Source organism: Eutrigla gurnardus (assembly GCF_963514095.1).
Source record: "Eutrigla gurnardus genome assembly, chromosome: 9".
In the NCBI taxonomy this organism is placed as follows: domain Eukaryota; kingdom Metazoa; phylum Chordata; class Actinopteri; order Perciformes; family Triglidae; genus Eutrigla; species Eutrigla gurnardus.
The window spans coordinates 9331238-9351224 of record NC_139923.1 but is presented as its reverse complement, the minus strand read 5'-3'; the positions used below and the strand labels follow the sequence as shown (position 1 = coordinate 9351224).

Here is a 19987-nt window from a genome sequence, read left to right as displayed (position 1 = left end):
AGCTCGTCAACTGAGGAAGGATGGCAAGATACAACACACCTGGACGGCAAACTGCAGAATCTACATAAAAACAAAGGAAGCATCAGCAGAAGAAGTCAAAGTAATCCAGATCAGGAGTAAGGATGAGCTGGATAAATACCATAACTAAGGTATGGCTCACAAACACTCCATAACTACAGCACAGCAAAGTTCAACGGTTCTTACACGGACTTAAAGACTGATGGGAATATCTGAAAGGATTGCTGTGCAGGGAAGTGTGGAGCTCATTACAAATCGACATGTGGATTATACCTTAACAATGATAGCATTGAGATGGACGGGAAACTGTCTCTAATTCACTTAAATAGCAGGAGTCTATACACCAACTTTGGCCACATCAAGGAATACCTAAATTACTTCAAAAACCCTTTCACCATCATCGCGGTGTCAGAAACATGGATTAATGAAGACAAAGGCACAGAGTTTTTCCTGGATGGATATAATCTTGTATGTGTTAACAGGAGGAACAAAGGCGGAGGAGGAGTGGCCCTATTCATTGACAGTAAGACCAAGTATGAGACAGTACAAAATATGTCTAAAGCTGTGGATCACTTGTTGGAATGTGTGACAATTGAAATCTGTGTAACGAAAGGTAAAAATATAGTTATAAACTGTGTTTACAGAGCACCGGACTCAAAAATAGAAGACTTCAATGAATGTGTGGGTGAAATATTCTCGGAAACCAGCCAAAAGAGAGTTTTTATCTGTGGTGACATAAATATTGACTTGATCAATCCAAAATGTAACCCACATGGTTACTAAACCCATTTTTGTAGTTTAGATGTAGTACCCCCGTTTCCCCACTTGGTGGCGCAGCACCCCTGCGAGTAATCGCCGACGCATTGAACGTGCCCCCGAACGTGACCTGTGCATGATCACAGTGTGCACCGTCCGCCATCTTAGATCAAGCTGAGACACCGAGCAGAGCGGTCGCACATGAACCGAGCTGAAGAAACGGGGTATGTAAAGTGAACAAAACCACGCTAAAACATCAGTAACTCTCGAGCAGAACCTTCATAAGTCTTCTGTTTATCAGGCAGAGTCGTTACGAGCGTGTGTGAAGGAGCGGGAGGCTGAGTTTACCGTGTTAAGTGTCCCTGAGAACTCCGGTAAGAAAATGCTAAGTTGCTGAGCAAGCCTCAGGCTAGTTGTTGCTATTAGCATGATAAGATAAAGTTCCTGTGACTAAAATATGTTCATAAAAAACAGTCGGAGTCCATGCTAAGTTCATGCTATGTTTCGTTAATGTTTTAAACCTACTCTGGTACCTGCTGTATCATTGTGTATATTGAAAACGAGCTGTAAAAAGATCGCTAACAACCTAGCGCGAAGCTAATGCTAGTCGCCGCTATGCTAATTCTGGGTGTTACCTGCTAAAGGTGATATGAATGCTAATTGTGAAGCTATCTAAGCTAATGTGTGCTAGCTGGTTAAGCTAATGAGCCTTTACTGTGACTTGAGATGAGAAATGGAGACAGCTATGGTACAGAAATGTGGTTAAATGATACCGGGTCATGCTAATTATTTTTCCGGTCATTGAGATGAGTGTATTCGGTGTTTTTGCACTAGTGATGGTTTAATATGTATTCTGTTAAAAATAATTTATCCTGTTTAGAGTTTATACTGTAACTTTATGGTTAAAAACAGATAAAAAGCTATGGTTAAAAGATAAATATTGTGTTAAAAATGTAAATTCTGATTTATTGAGCTGTTTATAAATATAAATAGAGCTTTATTGAAATAAATAAGGTGATTTATGTTGAATTATAAGTTCATGGTAAATAATAGTCATGGTAAAAGTACTTATACTGTACTGTAAAAAATATGCAGTCTCATTTAAAGCATTTAAATGCAGAGTATCCTTTATTTGGGTATTTATGTGAAAGAATTAGAGTGAAAAGTGAAAGTAGAAAGATGTCAATTGAATAGAAAGTAATGATTATTTGTTCTACACTCTCTGTGTAGACTGGTTTTTTTGTTCGACGGATTAAGACTTCGGATCCAGAATTCCGAGCCAAGGGTTCGGTGGCGAGCCAATCCAGCGAGAGAAAGATTCAGACGGAGCGGGTCCCAGCCTGGCCAGCTGTGAACCCAATCCGAGGAGCCCGACATCGATTCACTTCACACAGATAAGAACCCATACACAAATCTACCCGGGTAGTAATTGAACATTGGACTGAACATTACACAGAACATAAACGCAATTGAACCCTGAACTCTGACCTTCGAAAAAGAGAAGGATGGACAATTTTCTTTGAACTTTTTTATTTTTTTATTTTGACAAATTAAAGAGCTCTATTTTTCTGTATTTTATTTTATTTTTTTATTTTCATTCATTGCAATTCAATAATTGTGACAATAAATTGTTCACTATTACCAGCTCTTACGAACCTAGAGAATGTAGTGTTATTATTGTTATTAGCCAGAAAGACTACAGGCGCTACAAAAACAAAACACGGGAATCGATGAGTTCATTAACATGATGTATACAATGGGCTTACAACCTCTTATCACACGCCCTAGCAGGATCACTACACACAGTGCTACTCTGATTGATAATATCTTTACTAACGTTACTGACACAGCAAGTGGACTCCTGATAAATGATATAAGTGACCACCTACCTATCTTTGCTATCTATGACTGCAAATTTACTGTGGGACAGACACCGAACAAAAACATATACATAAGGGTCAGAACTGAAGAAGGAATGAATACACTGAAAAATGAACTACTGATACAAAACTGGAAAAATGTTTATAATGAAACAGATGTGAATGATGCATATGAATCCTTTTTGCAAATATTTAAAACAATGTACGACAGACACTGTCCTGTGAAAAAGAGACACCCAAATCGGAATAAGGAGCAGAAACCATGGCTCACAAAAACATTGATAAACGCCTGCAGAAAAAAAAAAACTCTGTACAGACAGTTCATTAAATCAAGCACGGCCCAGTCAGAAATGAGATACAAACGGTATTGAAACAAGTTAAACAGCATCCTAAATGAACGCAAGAAAGAATTTTACAGCAATTTACTAGCAGAAAACATGAAGTATACTAAAAAATTATGGGATTTTCTAAACAACGTGACTAATAATAAAAGTAAAAAACCAAACTACCCTCCCTACTTCAAGTATAACAACATGCAGGAGGATAACCCGGAGGTCATAACAAATAGATTCAACCAATTTTTTGTAAACATCGGGCCAGAGCTAGCGAATTACATTCCTGACTCACCCCTGCACTGGAGCCACTTTGATAAGGATGGAGACAGAAATCCCACCTCAATGTTTCTCACACCAGTGAAGGACACAGAGATTAGACACCTGGTCAACAAATGCGTAGCCAAAACTTCTACTGATGCTGACGACCTGGACATGAGGCTAATTAAGAAAGTATTAGATGGAATCATTCCACCCCTGACATACATTTTCAATCTGTCATTTCAAACCGGGACATTTCCCACCAAAATGAAAGTTGCCAAGGTTGTGCCACTGTTTAAGAATGGTGACACACACAAGTTTACCAATTACAGACCAATCTCTATACTGCCACAACTGTCAAAAATCCTAGAGAAGCTATTCAACAATAGGCTAGACAACTTCATCAACAAACACAAATTGTTATATGACAGCCAATATGGCTTCAGAAGGAACCATTCGACTGCCCTAGCTTTAACTGAGTCTGTGGAAATCATTACCGACGCTATTGACCAAAAACAATATTCCATAGGAATTTTCATAGACCTGAAAAAAGCATTTGACACCATTAACCATGATATTTTAATAGCTAAACTGGAGAGATATGGCATTAGAGGTGTAGCACTGCAGTGGGTCAAGAGCTATCTACACAAGAGATCCCAATATGTCAAAATAGGTGATAACACATCGACTAGCTTGGACATAGTCTGTTAGTCAGTTCTGGGTCCAAAGCTGTTTATACTATACATAAATGATATATGCAAAGTGTCAAATACTCTGAAATTAATATTATTCGCGGATGACACAAATATTTTCTGTTCGGGGAGTGACTTGAACCAACTTGTGGAAACAGTAAATCAGGAAATGGCTAAACTTCAAGTGTGGTTTAATATAAATAAATTATCACTAAATCTTGGAAAAACTAAATACATGCTATATGGGAAAAGAGGCTCCAACAACAGTCCTAACATTCAAGTAAACAGAGTTAATATTGAGAGGGTCCGTGAGAATAAAGTACTGGGAGTGATTATCGATGACATGTTAAGTTTGAAGCCATACATAAGACAATTAAAAAGGAAGTTGGCCAGGAGTGTGTCCATACTTTGGAAAGTACAAAAAATACTGAATCAAAAAGCACTTCATCTGTTATACTGCGCACTAGTCTCTCCGCACCTGCAATACTGTGCAGAGGTGTGGGGACACATAAAGGCTCCACACAGCCCTTGTTAATTCTCCAAAAAAGAGCCTTGAGAATCTTACACTATGCCAACTACAGGGCACACACAAATCACTTATTTATCGAATCAAGAATACTCAAACTATATGACTTAATAAACTATCGCACAGTACAAATGATGTACCAAGCTTCTAACAGAACTCTCCCCCAGAACCTGCAAATACTTTTCCTAGACAGAGAGAGACACAATCTTAGAGGGAACATGATTTTTAGGCAAAGGAAGGTACGAACTACGTTAAAATCCTTTTCCTTATCGGTCACAGGTGTTAGACAATGGAATGTGTTAGAAAAAGTAAAAAAATCAGCAACACTAAGTGGCTTTAAGAAAAAGTATGTAAATTCAAACGTTGACCGGTACAGATTATTGCATGAGAGTTGATAAAGGTCTGAGGCACGAATCAGCAGACACGGTGTTGTGACGGGATGGGAGCATAACAAATTAACATTCTGGACTTCAGCTCTCTATATCACCTACTGCTGTAACATGTTATGTCAAATGTCACAAGTAAAAGAAAATGTTATGTCAAATGAAAAATGCAAAAGATAACAAAATATTATGATGAAGATTTTATCCTGTGGGCAATGGGGGCGGGACTAGATAAGCCTTGGCTTCTCCCACTTTCCCTTTCGGCCATGTGTATTGTATTATTTGAACAAAGATGTGTGATGATGATGATTTAACTGACATGCCCGAAATAAATAAATTAAAAAATAAATTAAAAAAACGTACATAACGGGAAATGGGCTAGGTTCACCACATTAATTGTGTCAATTTTCTAATAGTGGTCATTCCACTGCACTTGGTAATTGATGGGGCCCAATTTCTTCATCACTGTAGCTGGTCCCGACCACTTGGGCGCAAGCTTGGAAGAAAAATGTTCAGTTGCTTGGGAGAGCGGGTGAGTCTGGACCCAAACCAGGTTTCCCGGCAGGAGCTGTACACTTCTCCTATGGGTATTATAATACCTGGCTTGTCGGATCTGACATTCCTCGACTCTCCTCTTGACTTGACTGATTATTTCTTTCTGCCTTTCTAGGAGGGAATACGGAGGTTGATGAGGTGAAGGTGGCGTGATTAGTCTTTCCAGGGGACCTTTCAGAGGTCTCCCCAGCAGTAACTCGGCAGGTGTTCGGCCAGTGGTCTCCTGGTAGGCGGTATTGATGGCAAAACAGAATTCTCTTATCCACTGATCCCAGTTCTTGTGATTGTCCCCTACATAGGAGGCGATCATCGTCTTGATGATCCGGTTTGATCGTTCAGTGAGGTTGGCTTGGGGGTGATAACTTTTGGGTCACTCCCCAGGACTTGCAGAGGGTTGCCATCTCCTTGCCAATGAACTGAGGCCCCCGGTCTGAGACAACCTCACGTGGAATGCCAAAGTGGGTGAAGATCTCTTCTTTTAAGATGGCAACCAGACGATGCGCCTTGCTGTCTTTTAAAGGAAACATCTCCACCAATTTTGTAAAATAGTCTACAATCATAAATAGAAATGTACTCCCCTTCTTGCTGCGGGGAAATGGCCCCATCAAATCCATCCCCAGCTTCTCCCATGGATTCTCTACCGGAGTAGCCTGCATGAGCCCTGCTGGCCTCTGGTTGTCAGGCTTGTAGGCTTGGCAGATATTACACTCCTTGATGTGCTTCCATACATCCTTTCGGACGGACGGCCACCAGGCCACTTCAAGGACTTTCAAGAGGGTTCTCAGTCAGCCCAGATGTCCACTTAGGGGATGGTTATGGAAGTACTCCAGAAATGTAGGCACAAGGTCCTCAGAACAACGAGTTGGTACTTGTCTCCCCCTTCCTTTACAGGTGACCGCTGGTACAGAAACCCCTGCAACACCGAGAAACCCACTCGGTCTGGCCTGCTCTCAGAGACACTGGAAACAGCCTCCTTGGCCCATTCACTGACCTCTGCATCCTTTCCTTGCATCTCTCCTATTTCCGACAAAGAGACGGGCAGGTTGACAGAATAGTGCGACGTGTTCAGGGCAACATATGCTGCTGGCAACTGGGTTGAAGTCTCAATTCTAGAAAGCGCGTCAGGTACAATGTTTTGTAAGCCTTTCTGGTAGTGGACTTTGAAGGAGAACTGTTAAAGCCGGAGGATCCAGCGGGTCAGACGCGAAGAGGTCTTCGGACAATTAAATGCCCAGGTCAAGGCCGCATGGTCTGTATACACACTGAATTCCACCCCCTCCAGGTAGTGTCTCCACTTCTCCACTGCCCACACTACTGCAAGACACTCTTTTTCGGAGGTAGAGTAATTGCATTCCGCTCCACGTAGCCCTCTGGAGGTGTAAGCAATAACATTCTCTGCTTCAGCAGTCCCTTGGACCAGCACAGCTCCTAACCCCACATCACTTGCGTCAGTGTGGACTTCAAAGGGGAGAGAGTGATCAGGCTGTGTCAAGACAGGAGCATTGACAAGTGCTGTTTTCAGTTGGTCAAAGCTCTGTTGACAATCTTCGGACCATATCCACTCCACATCCTTCCTCTTTAGGCGGTTCAAAGGGGCTGCCAGATCGGCACAATGGTTAATGAATTTGTGGTACAACCTAGAGCATGACACGGGAGTGGATTTTCACTCCCGTCCCATCCCACTCCCAGAGAAAAAATCCCATCCCATCCCAATCCCGGGCCGGAGTAAAAAAAAAAATCCCATCCCGTCCCACTCCTGTAGAATGGCTCCCATCCCGCTCCCACTCAAAATTACTCCCACTCCCATCCAACTCCATTTTTTATTTTTTTTTTCATCACATTCAACTCGCATGAATCTATGCAATATTTGCGACTTCCCAATAAAGTCAGTTAATCTCACCGACGGATCATTGTGTCGGACTTTAGTCTGTAGCTCTCGCTTCCCGGCTTCATCGCCTCTACCTCCCCTCGCGCATTTAACTTCCGGTAGTGGCCGGCCCGGCCGGAAGTCAAAGCACTGTTGGATGTGTAGTTCTTTTGACTTGCTAAAGCAAGTCAAAATAGTTTTGGCTCACTGAAAGATGACTACAAAAATGGACGTGTCTGTCCTTTTGGTTGTTTAACACGGCTGAAAATCATCATCTATTAATGGCGTTCCCGCTCCTGCCCGCTCCCGTTTTTTTTTATTCCCATCCCGTCCCAATCACAGGATTAATAAAACTTTGACTCCCATCCCGCGGGAATCCCACGGGAATCACGTGACCCGCGGGAATTCCCGAAAAATGTCATGCTCTAGTACAACCCAACAAGACCAAGAAACCGCTGCAGAGATTTGACGTTGGTGGGTGTTGGATAAAGGGTTACTGCTGTGGTCTTTTGAGGTCTCTGAGACCACATGGCCCAAGAAGGTCAGACAGGGAGACATTTCTTCAAGTTGAGCGTCAAATTTGCCTCATGTAGCTTCTTCATGATGGCATTCAGGTCCTTGATATGTTGCTGGGTGGTAGCCGAGTATACGATCACATCATCGATGTACACACAGCAAATGTGACCCCTCAACTCGCCCAAGACCTTCTCCATCAACCTTTGAAAGGTGGCCCTGGCATTTTTGAGGCCAAATGGCATAGCCTTGAATTGGTTATGGCCCATTGGTGTGATTACAGCCGTCTTGGCTTTACTTTCTGTTGACATGGCAACATGCCAATATCCCGATTTCAGGTCAAGCGTGCTGAAGAAAGAGGCTCCATTCATGGACTCCAACAGGTCGTGAATGAGAGGCATGGGGCAAGCATCTGATTGTGTCTTGGCATTGAGGCGGCGGAAATCCACACAGAATCTAATTGATCCATCAGGTTTGGTTACAAAACCACAGGAGCACCCCAAGCTGACTGAGAAGGCTTAATAATGCCATCTTTGAGCATCTGGTCCACGTGGTCTGCTATGATTTGTCTCTTATATGGCGACACTTAGTGGATGTTGTGTCCAATACCTGAAGGAATAATATTCGTTCGTTCCTACTAGACGAAGTCTGCCTTTCTAATAATGGAACTCAGGAGATCAACGTAAAGAACAATATAGACACGTCACCACATCACGTCCAATACGCGCGCCCGGCGCCTGTATTTAACACTCACCCAAAACAAAGGTATTTCATACATATAATCCCCAGTTCTCCAGCACTTGTGCAGTCCACAAAACTAACTAAAATGAGTCCACGTTAACGCAACCAAACCTGGCGCAACACAGTCCAAATCCAGGAGCTCTCGGGAAGGCCACTGCCTCGTAATAATCCACTGTCCAAGAAAACAACGGAAAAAATATAATCCACAAAAAAAATAGGCAAGAAAGATTGCATACATGTGGCCGGGTATGCCCAACCCAAAAAACACAAAAAGTTTTGAGCCGAAGATGCAATCCGGGAATCCCAGCGTGATGCGCCCGCTTCTTGGTGGCGCACCGAATCAGGAGAAACAAAAGTAAATTAACGTAAAATACATTTCATTTCGTCATTCCCCAGATGCGATTCTGACTTTTACACCATTGAAGGAATGTTTTTTTTAATTTATCTGTAGCTGCAGAAAATGCTGGCGCCACTCTCAAAAACCTTCTTTTTCCCCCCGCTCCCTCCATAATAAAAGGTTTTGGTGTGCCTTCATAGACGCACGGGAAAACAGGAGCCTTAACTTAAAAATAACCACTATCATACCACCTTTTCACAGAGGAAAATTAACGTACATAACGGGAAATATATACATGCTTTTCTAAACATAATCCATGTATGCAATGCATGCATGTTTCACCACTTTCATGCCTATTTCCCGCTATGCTTTTCTCTATGGCCTTAATTTAATGTGACGTGACACAATATGAAAAGTATGTTAAATCTTTATTTGGTCTTATTCAACTTTCTCAAAACATTATTTTGGAATGCCACAGACTTTCTCCCAATTCATCTTATCTAAGTCGGGAAAGCTAACACATGTGTTCAAGGAGCTTTTGCACTTCCTGAACCTTGCAGTACCTCAATGTCCTTTTCGAAACGGCCCACGACACATTTGTAATCCGATTGTTCTGGATTAAGTTACGGAGCACCCACCTTTTTCAGCCGACATGATTAAGTCACATTGTTAAATGGAGGCAAAACACGAGTAACCTCATTGTAGTGGGCTAAAGTTACACAGGAAATTGCATCTTTTTGGGTTGCTGGTTGCAAGAATGGGTATTTTATTAATTCCCATTGAGATGCAGGGCTCTCAAGTTTTTAACTTAGTTCAGAGTGACATTTTGGCGGAAGGTACGTGTCCACAGGCAGTGTTATTTCCACGCTTCCCAATCATTGTCTATGTAAGAAGCCATGCAATTCCTTTGCGACGCGGCGATTTTCGAGAGACAGCGCCGCCCCCCGCAAGCTCTTGAAAATCTTTTAAACTGACCGTTGTCGATCTAAAATAAAGACAGATTCAGCAGCTGCATACCGGTAGCTTATTTCTCGCATGAAATGTTTTCAGAAACACATTTCGGTGAACTATTTTCGTAAAATAAGAGAACGTTTTTTTCATTATCCCGGTAATTTGTCTGCGTGAGAAATACTAGATGTGGCGTGTGAGCGTGTGAACAGGTTAAAATGCGTGTGTTTCACGCCAAATGCGCAAGACTTGAGAGCCCTGGAGATGATAAACTACGATTCAAGGATAGCGAGCTAAAATATTGGCCAAGTGTTTCGATTGAGAGAATATGTTCCTAATAAGCAAAACTAGAGATGAAGAGATGGCCTGCTGGCGGCCTAATTTTCTGTTACCCGCAAAGCATGAAAACATGGCGGAATTAGCAAGCAAACTAACGGACATCTGGGTACTTAACTAGCTTGCTAATTCCCCCATGCTTTCATGCAATAACTATTACAGAAAAAAATTATCTGAACAAACAGTGTGTGGATCAAACATTAAGTTGTTAAATTTAGCTAATTTTGTGGCTGGTTAGTAGCTAGCCACCTTGGTGATTCTGCCATGCTTTCGTTGTTAAGGTTTGAATGTAGACTGCACCCAAATGCACGACTCAGACAACAGGGAAACAATTAAATAACAAGTTTAATGTCAGAATGTGCAAAGGGGAGGGGTGGTGCGATTTCCCGGGATCCAGTGAAGGCACTAGTGTGAGTGTCTCTGGTGTGGCGTCTGCAAAGTGGTAATGGCGGCTCTGGGGCCCGGCACAGTGATGTCCATCTCGGGCGTACTCACACAGTGTGGAGACACAGGAGAGCAGGAAACAGGCTGTTAGCTCCATAGGCAGGCAGGAATGAATGAATGACATGATGGATGACAACACACACAAAAGGGAGAAGGAGGGGCTGCCATGTTGTGAATCATGACATTTGTGCTACAGTGGTTGGTCTAACATTGCCTCTGCCTCATTCCCCTCCACTAGGAGTCTACTTCACTGGGAAAGAGCAGTCAGGAGACCTTGAGACTAGCTTACTGCAACAGCCTTTTCACATGTCTTAAACAAAAAGCACTTCATGGCCTCCAGGCTGTTCAGAACTCTGCAGCTAGACTTTTAACCCACACGAGAAAAAGTGCGCACATCACGCCGATTTTAGCAGAACTCCATTGGCTCCCAATCCATTTTAGAATTCATTTTAAAATCTTAGTTCTTACTTTCAGGGCTTTACATGGTCAAGCCCCCTCCTACATTTTAGAGCTGCTAAAATCTTATACCCTCTCACGCTCCCTCAGATCCTCTGGTAAATGCCTGCTTACCATCCCGCTCACTCATTTTAAATCCAGAGGGGACAGAGCCTTCCAAGCTGTTGCCCCCAGACTTTGGAACGCCCTACCACTGTCCCTACGCACTTTAAACTCCATCGAATCTTTTAAAAAGGATCTGAAATCCCTGCTGTTTCGACTGGCTTTTACGTAGGGGTGGGTTTTCTGGGTTTTGTCGTAACTTTGTTTTATATTGCCATGCTATTATGTTTCTATGCTCCTTTGTATTTTAATTGTCTATTCTTATTTTACTCTTTGACTCTGTTGTGAAGCACTTTGTGAACCCCTTCTATGAAAAGTGCTATACAAATAAATTTTGCTTGCTTGCTTGCTAGCTAGCTAACAAGCCAGCACTGGAGATGTACAAGCTAGCTAGCTAGCTAATCAGCTAGCCGTCTTCTCCCATCCGCTCTCCTCCCGGCACAACACTCTAGTGTTAACGTTAATGAACAGCTAATATGGCGCTGTTGGTTAACGTTAACTTTCTCACATAGTAGTTGTGGTCCCAGCCAGTGTTCACTAATTTGTTTCTCCACCTACGATCCACCCAGAAAAATACGTCATCATTCCTACGAACAGAACAGCGGTCTATTCATTTACAAAATGATGTCTTGTGGGAAATCCAAGCAGAGAGGTTGGACAGGATTTAGTATCAGTTTGGTTTTGTTGTTTGTTCCCCAGTGCTTCTGCAGTACATGAAGGAGCAGCAGGAGAAAACCGACGCCATGCAGGTAGAAATGGAACTAAACATATCTGTGAACATGTGTTTTCACAGTGAAAAAACCCAGCATTAATGATCAAGACATCCGAGTGATCCAACCACACGAGCTGGACTACGAGTATCCCAAAAAGCCTTTCATGACGACGCCGACCTCCGAGGTCTACAGAGGAGAGTACCGAAGGTTTCCAGTGGCCATTAAGAGATACACGGACCCCCTGAATGCCAGTCCAAGGTCTGTGCCACATATCAGGACAAGACTGACTCAAAATACAGAAGAAATGGTTGTTATTTTTGTATTTCAATTCAGATTTTTTTTCTGTTAAGTCTCTTGGTTTAGGTAACTCAACCCCTGAAAATCACCACATGGTTTATTTGATCTAAAATTACAGTACATTATGAATACATTAAAATTCACACGTTGATATCGGCCAATAACAAGCACACTCTCTTTTTACTTCCTGCACAAGGAACAAATGTTCCCTCGGCTGCATCCCATTGGTCAACAGTTCTCTGTCTGGCTCTGATTGGACTTTGTAACCAGGTTATGAGTTATGGTTATAAGTTATGAGATAAACAAACTTGTATGAGATATGCTCAACCTTGGTTTGCGATTCACTATTCAACGTACAGAAGACATTACTGGTCAACTTCCCAACACTCCCAGTATGAATATGAGGAAGATGTACTGGGAGAAGTTGAACATTATTAATGGAGACTGTTGGGTCGTAGCATTATAAGTCTGAAATGCAACACAAGACAGACGTCTAACTTTCAGCCGATCATTGACCTCCGTTATACTTTGGTTCCACCCTCTGAGCTGTCAATCACAACAGAGAGCTGTTAAGCCAAACGTTATTACACCTGGAAAAATAGTTCCTTATAAGAACTGAACTTCTAACTGGAATTTGAGCTAGAGGGAGCATTTTAACAATGAGATTATTTTTAATAAACTGTGACAAACATTTTCAGGTACATTCAGTAACTTTAATTACATTTTTACAAAATGTAAACAAAACTTAAAATAAAGCAATTTTGCTAAACATGGTAAAGGTTGATGCAAGCTAGTTGGCCAATGACGTGTAGTAACGCTGGAATGGGCCTTTTTAAGTGTTAGCTCAGCCTTCGTCTCCACACAAGGCCTTATAAGAATGTGACATATTGTAACTGTAAAATGTTCACTGTCAACACAAACTTTTTCTCCACATGTAGGGAGGTGCGGAAGATTTTCGACAAAGAGATAAAAACCATGAGGCGCTTTGAGTCGCCCAACATCCTGCGAATGTTTGGCATCTGTGTCCAGGACGAAACCGGTGAGCAAAGTGTAGAACGTAACGGATGGACTATCATTTCAGCTGTAGAAGTGACAGTGACATGGCTGTCTGTCCTTGTGTCTGCATGTAGGACCCAACCCTCAGTTCCTCCTCATCATGGAGTACTGCGAGAGAGGAAGTCTCCGTCAGGTTCTGGACTCTGGCGTTCCACTGTCCTGGCTCCAGAAAGCTCGTATGTGTCGGGACGCGGCACGAGGAATCTACCGGTGAGTCTTCTCCAGTCACTAATTATACGTGTGAAGAAGAAGTAGAAGAAGTACTCAGTGAAATAGAGTTGCAAAAGTTATTCAACTAATCGATTAGTTAATCACCAACTATTTAATTAATTGACTAATGTTTAAAACAGCAGAAAGTGCCGATTCAGCATCTCAAATCTTAAACTTAAATATGGACAGTTATAATATCCTATTAAACGGAATATGTTTGTGTTTTGAGGACCAAGAAACATCACCTGTGAGAAACTGGGATGGATATTTTCCACTATTTTCTGACATTTTATAGACCAAATGATTAATCTGAAAAATAATCGTAAATTTAATCAATAATGAAAATAATTGTTGGTCACAGCCCTAATGTAACATAACGTCCTGCTTTCAAAAATCCTTTTTATGTAAAAGTATCTAAAGTAATTCTTAAGGACACAAATTTAGCCTTTAAAAGTTCATTCTGACCAGTGGTGGAAGAAGTATGCACATGTTTGTGTAGTAAAAGAAATAACTATATAAACAAATACATTTTACTTGAGTGAAAGCACAAACGTTTTAGCATCAAAATATACTGGATATACTGAACATTACTTGATTATAATTATTGATACATGAATGTTTTCATCCATTTAATGTTGCAGCTGGAAAAATCGCAGAATATTTTAATTACTTTAGATACTGCTGGGTTGTTCAGTCTATAGAAATACACCACAATGTATTAGTTGATTTATATTTTGTGTTAATCTGAATTTTCAAAATGACTCAAGTTATCAAATAAATAAAAGTAAGAGCAAACAGTACAATATTTCCCTCTGTTGAAGTGATGTAGTGAAATAGAAGTATAAAGTGGAAATTACTTGAGTGAATGTACTCACCTTCCACCACTGTGTGCATGTGCCATCTAAACATTTAAAATGTAATGATATCTGTACGATATATAGTTTGTGATAGAAGGTATCATGATGATGTTGTCTATTAGGGTGCACCAGACAGAAGAAAAGTCAAAGGTTCACGGATGCATCAACAGCAGCAAGTTCCTGGTGGCTGAAGGCAACACAGTCAAGGTACCGAGGCCAGTGCAGTGCATGCTGGGATTTGCTGACGACCCAATGTTCCACTCATTGAATGAAGTCTTGACGTTGTTGTTGCTGTTGTTTTCAGCTGGGAGGCTTCGAGCTGGCCAAAACTGAGACGTCGCTGATGAAGGAGACAAAGGACAGAGTGATCAGGTCCTTGTGCTACTCGTCTCCAGAGTTGCTCAATGACATCAACCACATCTATAGCACCCAGTGTGAGATTTACAGGTCAGACACCATCCGGGTTACTAGGAGCTTTATCAAAGGTGTATCTAGTTCTTACTAACAACTTTATTAAATGTTTATCTAGTTTCTACTAAAAGCTTTAATATAGGTTTATCTATTTGTTACTAGCAGCTTTCAAAGGTTTATATAGTTGTTACTATATTTATTAAAGGTTTATTTAGTTGTTATTAACAGCATAATTAAAGGTTGATCTAGTTGTTACTAACAGCTTTATTAAATGTTTATCTAGTTGTTAGTAGCAGCTTCATCAAAGGTTTATCTAGTTTCTTACTATCTTTATTAAAGGTTTATTTAGTTGTTAGTAACAGCTGTATTAAAGGTTACACCTTTTGAATGCTTTGTATAGACCCAATATTTTAGTCAAGCCTTTTCATTATCAGTGTTTTTCCAGTTTTCTGTATGTAATGGGTTATTTGGTTACAAAAAAAGGAGCTTATAATCAAATCTTTATCTATGTTTGTGACCTGGAGGCTTTGAGTTTCCACATCACACTGTGTAATTTATGTGAAAACGATCGTCACGGTGAACCTCAAACATCCAAGTGAAGCAACAATAATATTTTTGTTTAATCAAATTCAATTTTAATGGTGTTCAATAACTTGGAAATGTTATCTTTCAGCTTTGGAATTGTCCTGTGGGAAGTTGTAACTGGCAGCAATCCCTTTGAAGGTGTGTACCTGCGATCAAAACAATCAACATACAACCCTAAGCTAAAAGCTAAATTTTCCCTTGCATTAAGCGTGCAAATTTATTTAATTTAATTTAATTTAACAATATCCTATTTTGTTGCTAAATTTACTTTATATATTGCAGTATATGTATACATGTTATTTTGAGTGTTGATGGAGCAGCGACAATGTTAGCATAGCCTAGCACCCATCTATAGCGTTATATTTGTGCCACATTTATGAAGGAGAAATGTAAGATTTTGAGCGCAGAAAAATATATTTTGCGAGCACAGAAATTATATTTTGAAGAGAAACCTTCAAACCTGGTCAAACGTCATGCCCCGAAGCGAGCACTTCGCTCCTCTACTTCAGCTGGCCGGCTGGTACCACCATCGCTGAAATCAAACAAATGTCGCTCAGCAAAGTCCAGACTCTTCTCTGTTCTGGCGCCTCAGTGGTGGAACGAACTCCCGACTAATGTCAGGACAGCAGAGTAATTTGATTATTGAGTTATTACAGCATCCTTTTCATCTGGTTATTGATATTAAATCACACCTAGTTTATTCTTGGTTCCTCCAGCTGTGGAAAACCAGCCCATGTGGGTCTTGCTAGATCCAGTTAATCCAGCTTGGTGAAATCCACCGAGCACCTCTGGATGATGTCATGAACCCAGACAGGACAGCGTTAGGTTTCCTGGTGGATCTGGGACTTCAACATGTACAAAGCATAGTATAGAATAGTGGTGAGGAAACCTGGTTCGGGTCTACGTTGAGGGAAGCCCCGTCTCCTTTCTGGCGTGTCTACTGAAAGTAGTGCAAATAAACACGATGTTATTACACTTCATAGTTTGTTTTCAAAGATACGACTAAACTATACTAAACTTTAGAATCATTGGCTTCTGCTTTTGTTCTTAATGTGTTCTCGCTTTTCTTCCAGGTTGGTCAAAAACGGAAATCTATCAAAAAGTGTGCAAAGAGAGATTTCAACAGCCGCTGCCCAATGACTGTCCTGAAGGACTGAAGCATCTGATCATCGGGTGTCGATCCTACGACAGCTTCCAGAGACCATCTGCTGGAGGTGACTTACAATAAGTGCCATCACCATGCACTCTCACCTATAGATTCTATATCTGCTTGACTGTAACTTTACTGACAAGTCACACCTGCTCATATTTCTAGTAAACACTCGACCTGCATCAGAGCATGTCCTACACAGTCATCAACAGTATTTGTTATGTTGCAAGTAGTATAAAGCACAGGAGACCGACATATGTTCAAGGGTAAGTATATTGAGTACAAGGTAGTAAGCACGCAGCACAATAACGTAGGTCTAGCTTCCTTGACGATCCCTACACGCATCTTCTTCTATTTCCCTTCTAGTACTACAACACAATATCAAACAGTAGAGTGACACCTAGTGGTGTAATCAGGTAGTGAACACAACAGTATTTTAAGTCATAAATCGTCTCTATAGTGAGGGGACACCTGAGCTGAGCATGTAATGTGCCCTTGTCACTAAAAGTTGTGGATTGATTAATTGGTTGGTTGATTGATTAATGGACTACAATAACTATTTAACGATAATATAGACGTACAGTATACAAAACATACAATACTTATTAATTCATCAATCAATAGGAAACTTAAAATACTCTTTAAATAATGTGGCATATTGGGAAAATATATTCTCTGTAACCAACACAAAAGTATCTCCAATAATAATAGTGTGGCTGTGTTTCTCTTCTGCAGTGCTGGTGGATAAACTTCAGATCGAGGTGACACAGTTAGAGAAGCAATGCAGCTCCTTGTCCCTGTGATCTCCATCAGCGACGTCCTCAGGAGAAGAAATGCGACTGTCTAGTCATAAAACTCGCCTGTAACTCGCTGAACACGTCTATATAGAACAAAAAAAAACAAAGATTACACTATAAGCATATGTTTTTATTTCAGTTAGTCTACTTTGACTCTTGGTGAAGCGTCTTATAAACAAAACCTTGTTATGATTCTGCTTACCGCTGTGTTTTATTGTTTCTTTAATTCTTAAATTCTTAGTTTTTTGGCGATTGCATGTTAAGGGGCCAAAGCTCCTGCTGAGGAGCTTAGGTTGTTATCGAGCTGATAACATGATGAGGAGAGGCCTAGAGGTTTACCGATTCATTCGATTAATCGATGAATCGATTGTCAATCCTATCGATTCAACTAAATCGATCTGCTAAAATAAATAAATAGAATGAATCGTTTTGGCTTCACCAACAATCGATATAAATGTGTTTAATCGTATGAATCGTGATTCTTACTTATGATTAATGTTTTAATACGTTTAAGACACTCTCCCCTGCCAGCATGTAGTCTACTGAAAAATGTTAAAAAATAACTGAGCATTACATTTTTGTATTCAACATATAATATTATGCAGGACTAAATTTTTATAGAATAAATATGTTAAATAATTAATTCTGTGGTCTGTTTATTTTTTCACCTTTCAGAAGAAGATAGTCTCACTCGCATTATTGCATGTTTATTTCATGGATATAGAATTTTGGTTACAAGTTACTGAATCGAATCGTGGTTTACAGAATCGAATCAAATCGTTACAACAACAAAAAAATTGTTCTTGAATGGAATCGCCAACTACTGTATCGTTAATCGAATTGAATTGCTGTGAAGCTTCTAGATTCACACCCCTAGAGACCAAAGATGAGCCGACAGATCAGGTCCTCACCTGTCACACATAATCTGCCTCTTTTCTAATTGTTTTTTCCTCAAGTCCCCTGACACTTTGGGCCCCTTTGCCTGGTTGGCCCATTCAATAATCCATCCATGACCATGACCACAAATTCTCTCTGTGAATACAAGTGGTGTTTTATTCAACATGGGCGCTTAAATTATACATGCCAAATATAATCAATAAGCAAACAACAAAATTCTCCATTGCTTGCCATCAGTACAACGTTGAAATCAGGAATTGTGATCTCACAAAAAGTAAATAACATCCCAAAGTGCATTTTTATTGGAGATATTGATCTTCGGAGTAAACTGTGCAGTTGCACCATCTTTTGGTCTGCTATGGGTGATTGTTGTCATTGAATCAGAAATGAAAAACATATCGTAGTGGTCTGTGGTCCCCCAGGGGTCTATAGCTCACATTAGTCCAGAGACCTTATTTGGTGTGTTGATGGAGCAGCTACAATGTTAGCATAGCCTAGCACCCATCAACCAGACTCCATTCAGAAAACAAGCATTTTAAAAGTAGTTAGCTTGTCGTCTTGCAGACAGACCTAACAAAGCATGACTTTGAACTTTTGAACATTTGTCATCATTATGTCATTACTTTTGCATACTTTTTTATCTTGCAGTTAAATCCCAACAAAGCTGTTTATTTGGGCTCCTCCTGCTGGGAAACCTGTAACTAAGTCTCTACATGACTTACATCGGTTTTACTATTTGTCATATAAGCTTGAATAGATGTCGCACAAGAAGCGTTACAAGAAAACTAAATGTGAAAGTGGTTCACAGCAGAAGACCTGAGACAACCAGCCAGCAGTCATAGTAATAGACTGTAGTAAATGGTAGTAAAATGCATGACGACAAGCAACCATGTCAACACCGGGTCAGTTAAGATGACCTGAACAAATGCAGTGGAAACACATCCTTTCTTCTTGGGTGTCGTCAAGTTCGTAAACACTATTCAGGCTGCTGAAGGCTGGAAGGAGGAGCATCTATTCGTCAGCAACATAGAAAGCGTTTCATTGGAAGAGCTGGATAAGGTGCTGCTCGTGTGTTGACCTCGGCTGCTTGGTAACACTTTATTTTGACTGTGTCTTTGAACTCCTGGATGGAGAGACAATGTTGCCAAAAGGCTAAACTACGAGAGAAATGGAGAGACAATGTTGTTAGTAGTTCAGCCTTTGGGTTAGTATTACTAGCATGGCTGCTGCCCAGCAGCGATGAGCTCGTGCAGAAGGCTAAACTGTTAATTAATGATTAGAGACGTGAAGTCCCTCATATTGATCCCATGGGAACTTCAGAAAAACTATGTACGGTAGTAAACGGTGAGAGACAAATATAATTTTGATCCCGACTGAATTGTGACATGACTTCCACATGATTTGTCAGTTTAAAAGATAATTTTGCAAGTCAAGAAAGTCTCAGTATGTCCAAGGTAAAAGAGTGTGAATGAGGATGTTCATATGTGTTTAAACTCAAATTGGTAAAGATTATTGTGTAAATCAAAAACGCTGCAGCTGAAAGTGAAAAACATGCTCACTGTTGAGGCCAAGTATCTGGTCCAAATCAAACAAGATGAAAACAGGTTGTATTATGGGAATACGCAATGTGGCATCAAGGTGAAATGTTGTTATCAGGCACTAAATTCTGTTTCCAGTCTGTTTATTCCCTCACTGTCCCACATATCCTTAAAAGGAGTGTTTTTCAGGTGCAGTTGCTGCTTTATAATGTGCCGTTGCTTCATGGCTTGTTGTGTTTCTCTGCACTCAGACAGAAGTAAGTAACATCTCAACGTTTGCATCAACACTGTTTTACATGCTAGTTTCATAAATCAGATGTGTAATTAGA

General features: G+C 40.7%; 1 protein-coding gene and 1 long non-coding RNA gene across 2 annotated transcripts in view; both read left to right on the top strand.

The window, feature by feature from the left end:
- The window catches only part of LOC311018982 (mixed lineage kinase domain-like protein), a 28134-nt gene extending 10719 nt beyond the window's left edge, over positions 1-17415 (top strand). The window contains exons 4-11 of the mRNA XM_084018124.1: positions 11941-12118; positions 13096-13196; positions 13288-13423; positions 14403-14487; positions 14585-14727; positions 15365-15414; positions 16350-16490; positions 17162-17415. Of these exons, the coding sequence (XP_083874250.1) occupies positions 11941-12118; positions 13096-13196; positions 13288-13423; positions 14403-14487; positions 14585-14727; positions 15365-15414; positions 16350-16490; positions 17162-17229 (902 nt within the window). The 3' untranslated portion in view covers positions 17230-17415. The remainder of the gene's footprint in view (positions 1-11940; positions 12119-13095; positions 13197-13287; positions 13424-14402; positions 14488-14584; positions 14728-15364; positions 15415-16349; positions 16491-17161) is intronic.
- Positions 123-2467, top strand: LOC311018985. The gene is made up of 3 exons (XR_014597769.1): positions 123-998; positions 1076-1148; positions 2005-2467. It is a non-coding gene; the product is annotated as an uncharacterized lncRNA (long non-coding RNA).
- Positions 17416-19987: the final 2572 nt, after the last annotated feature.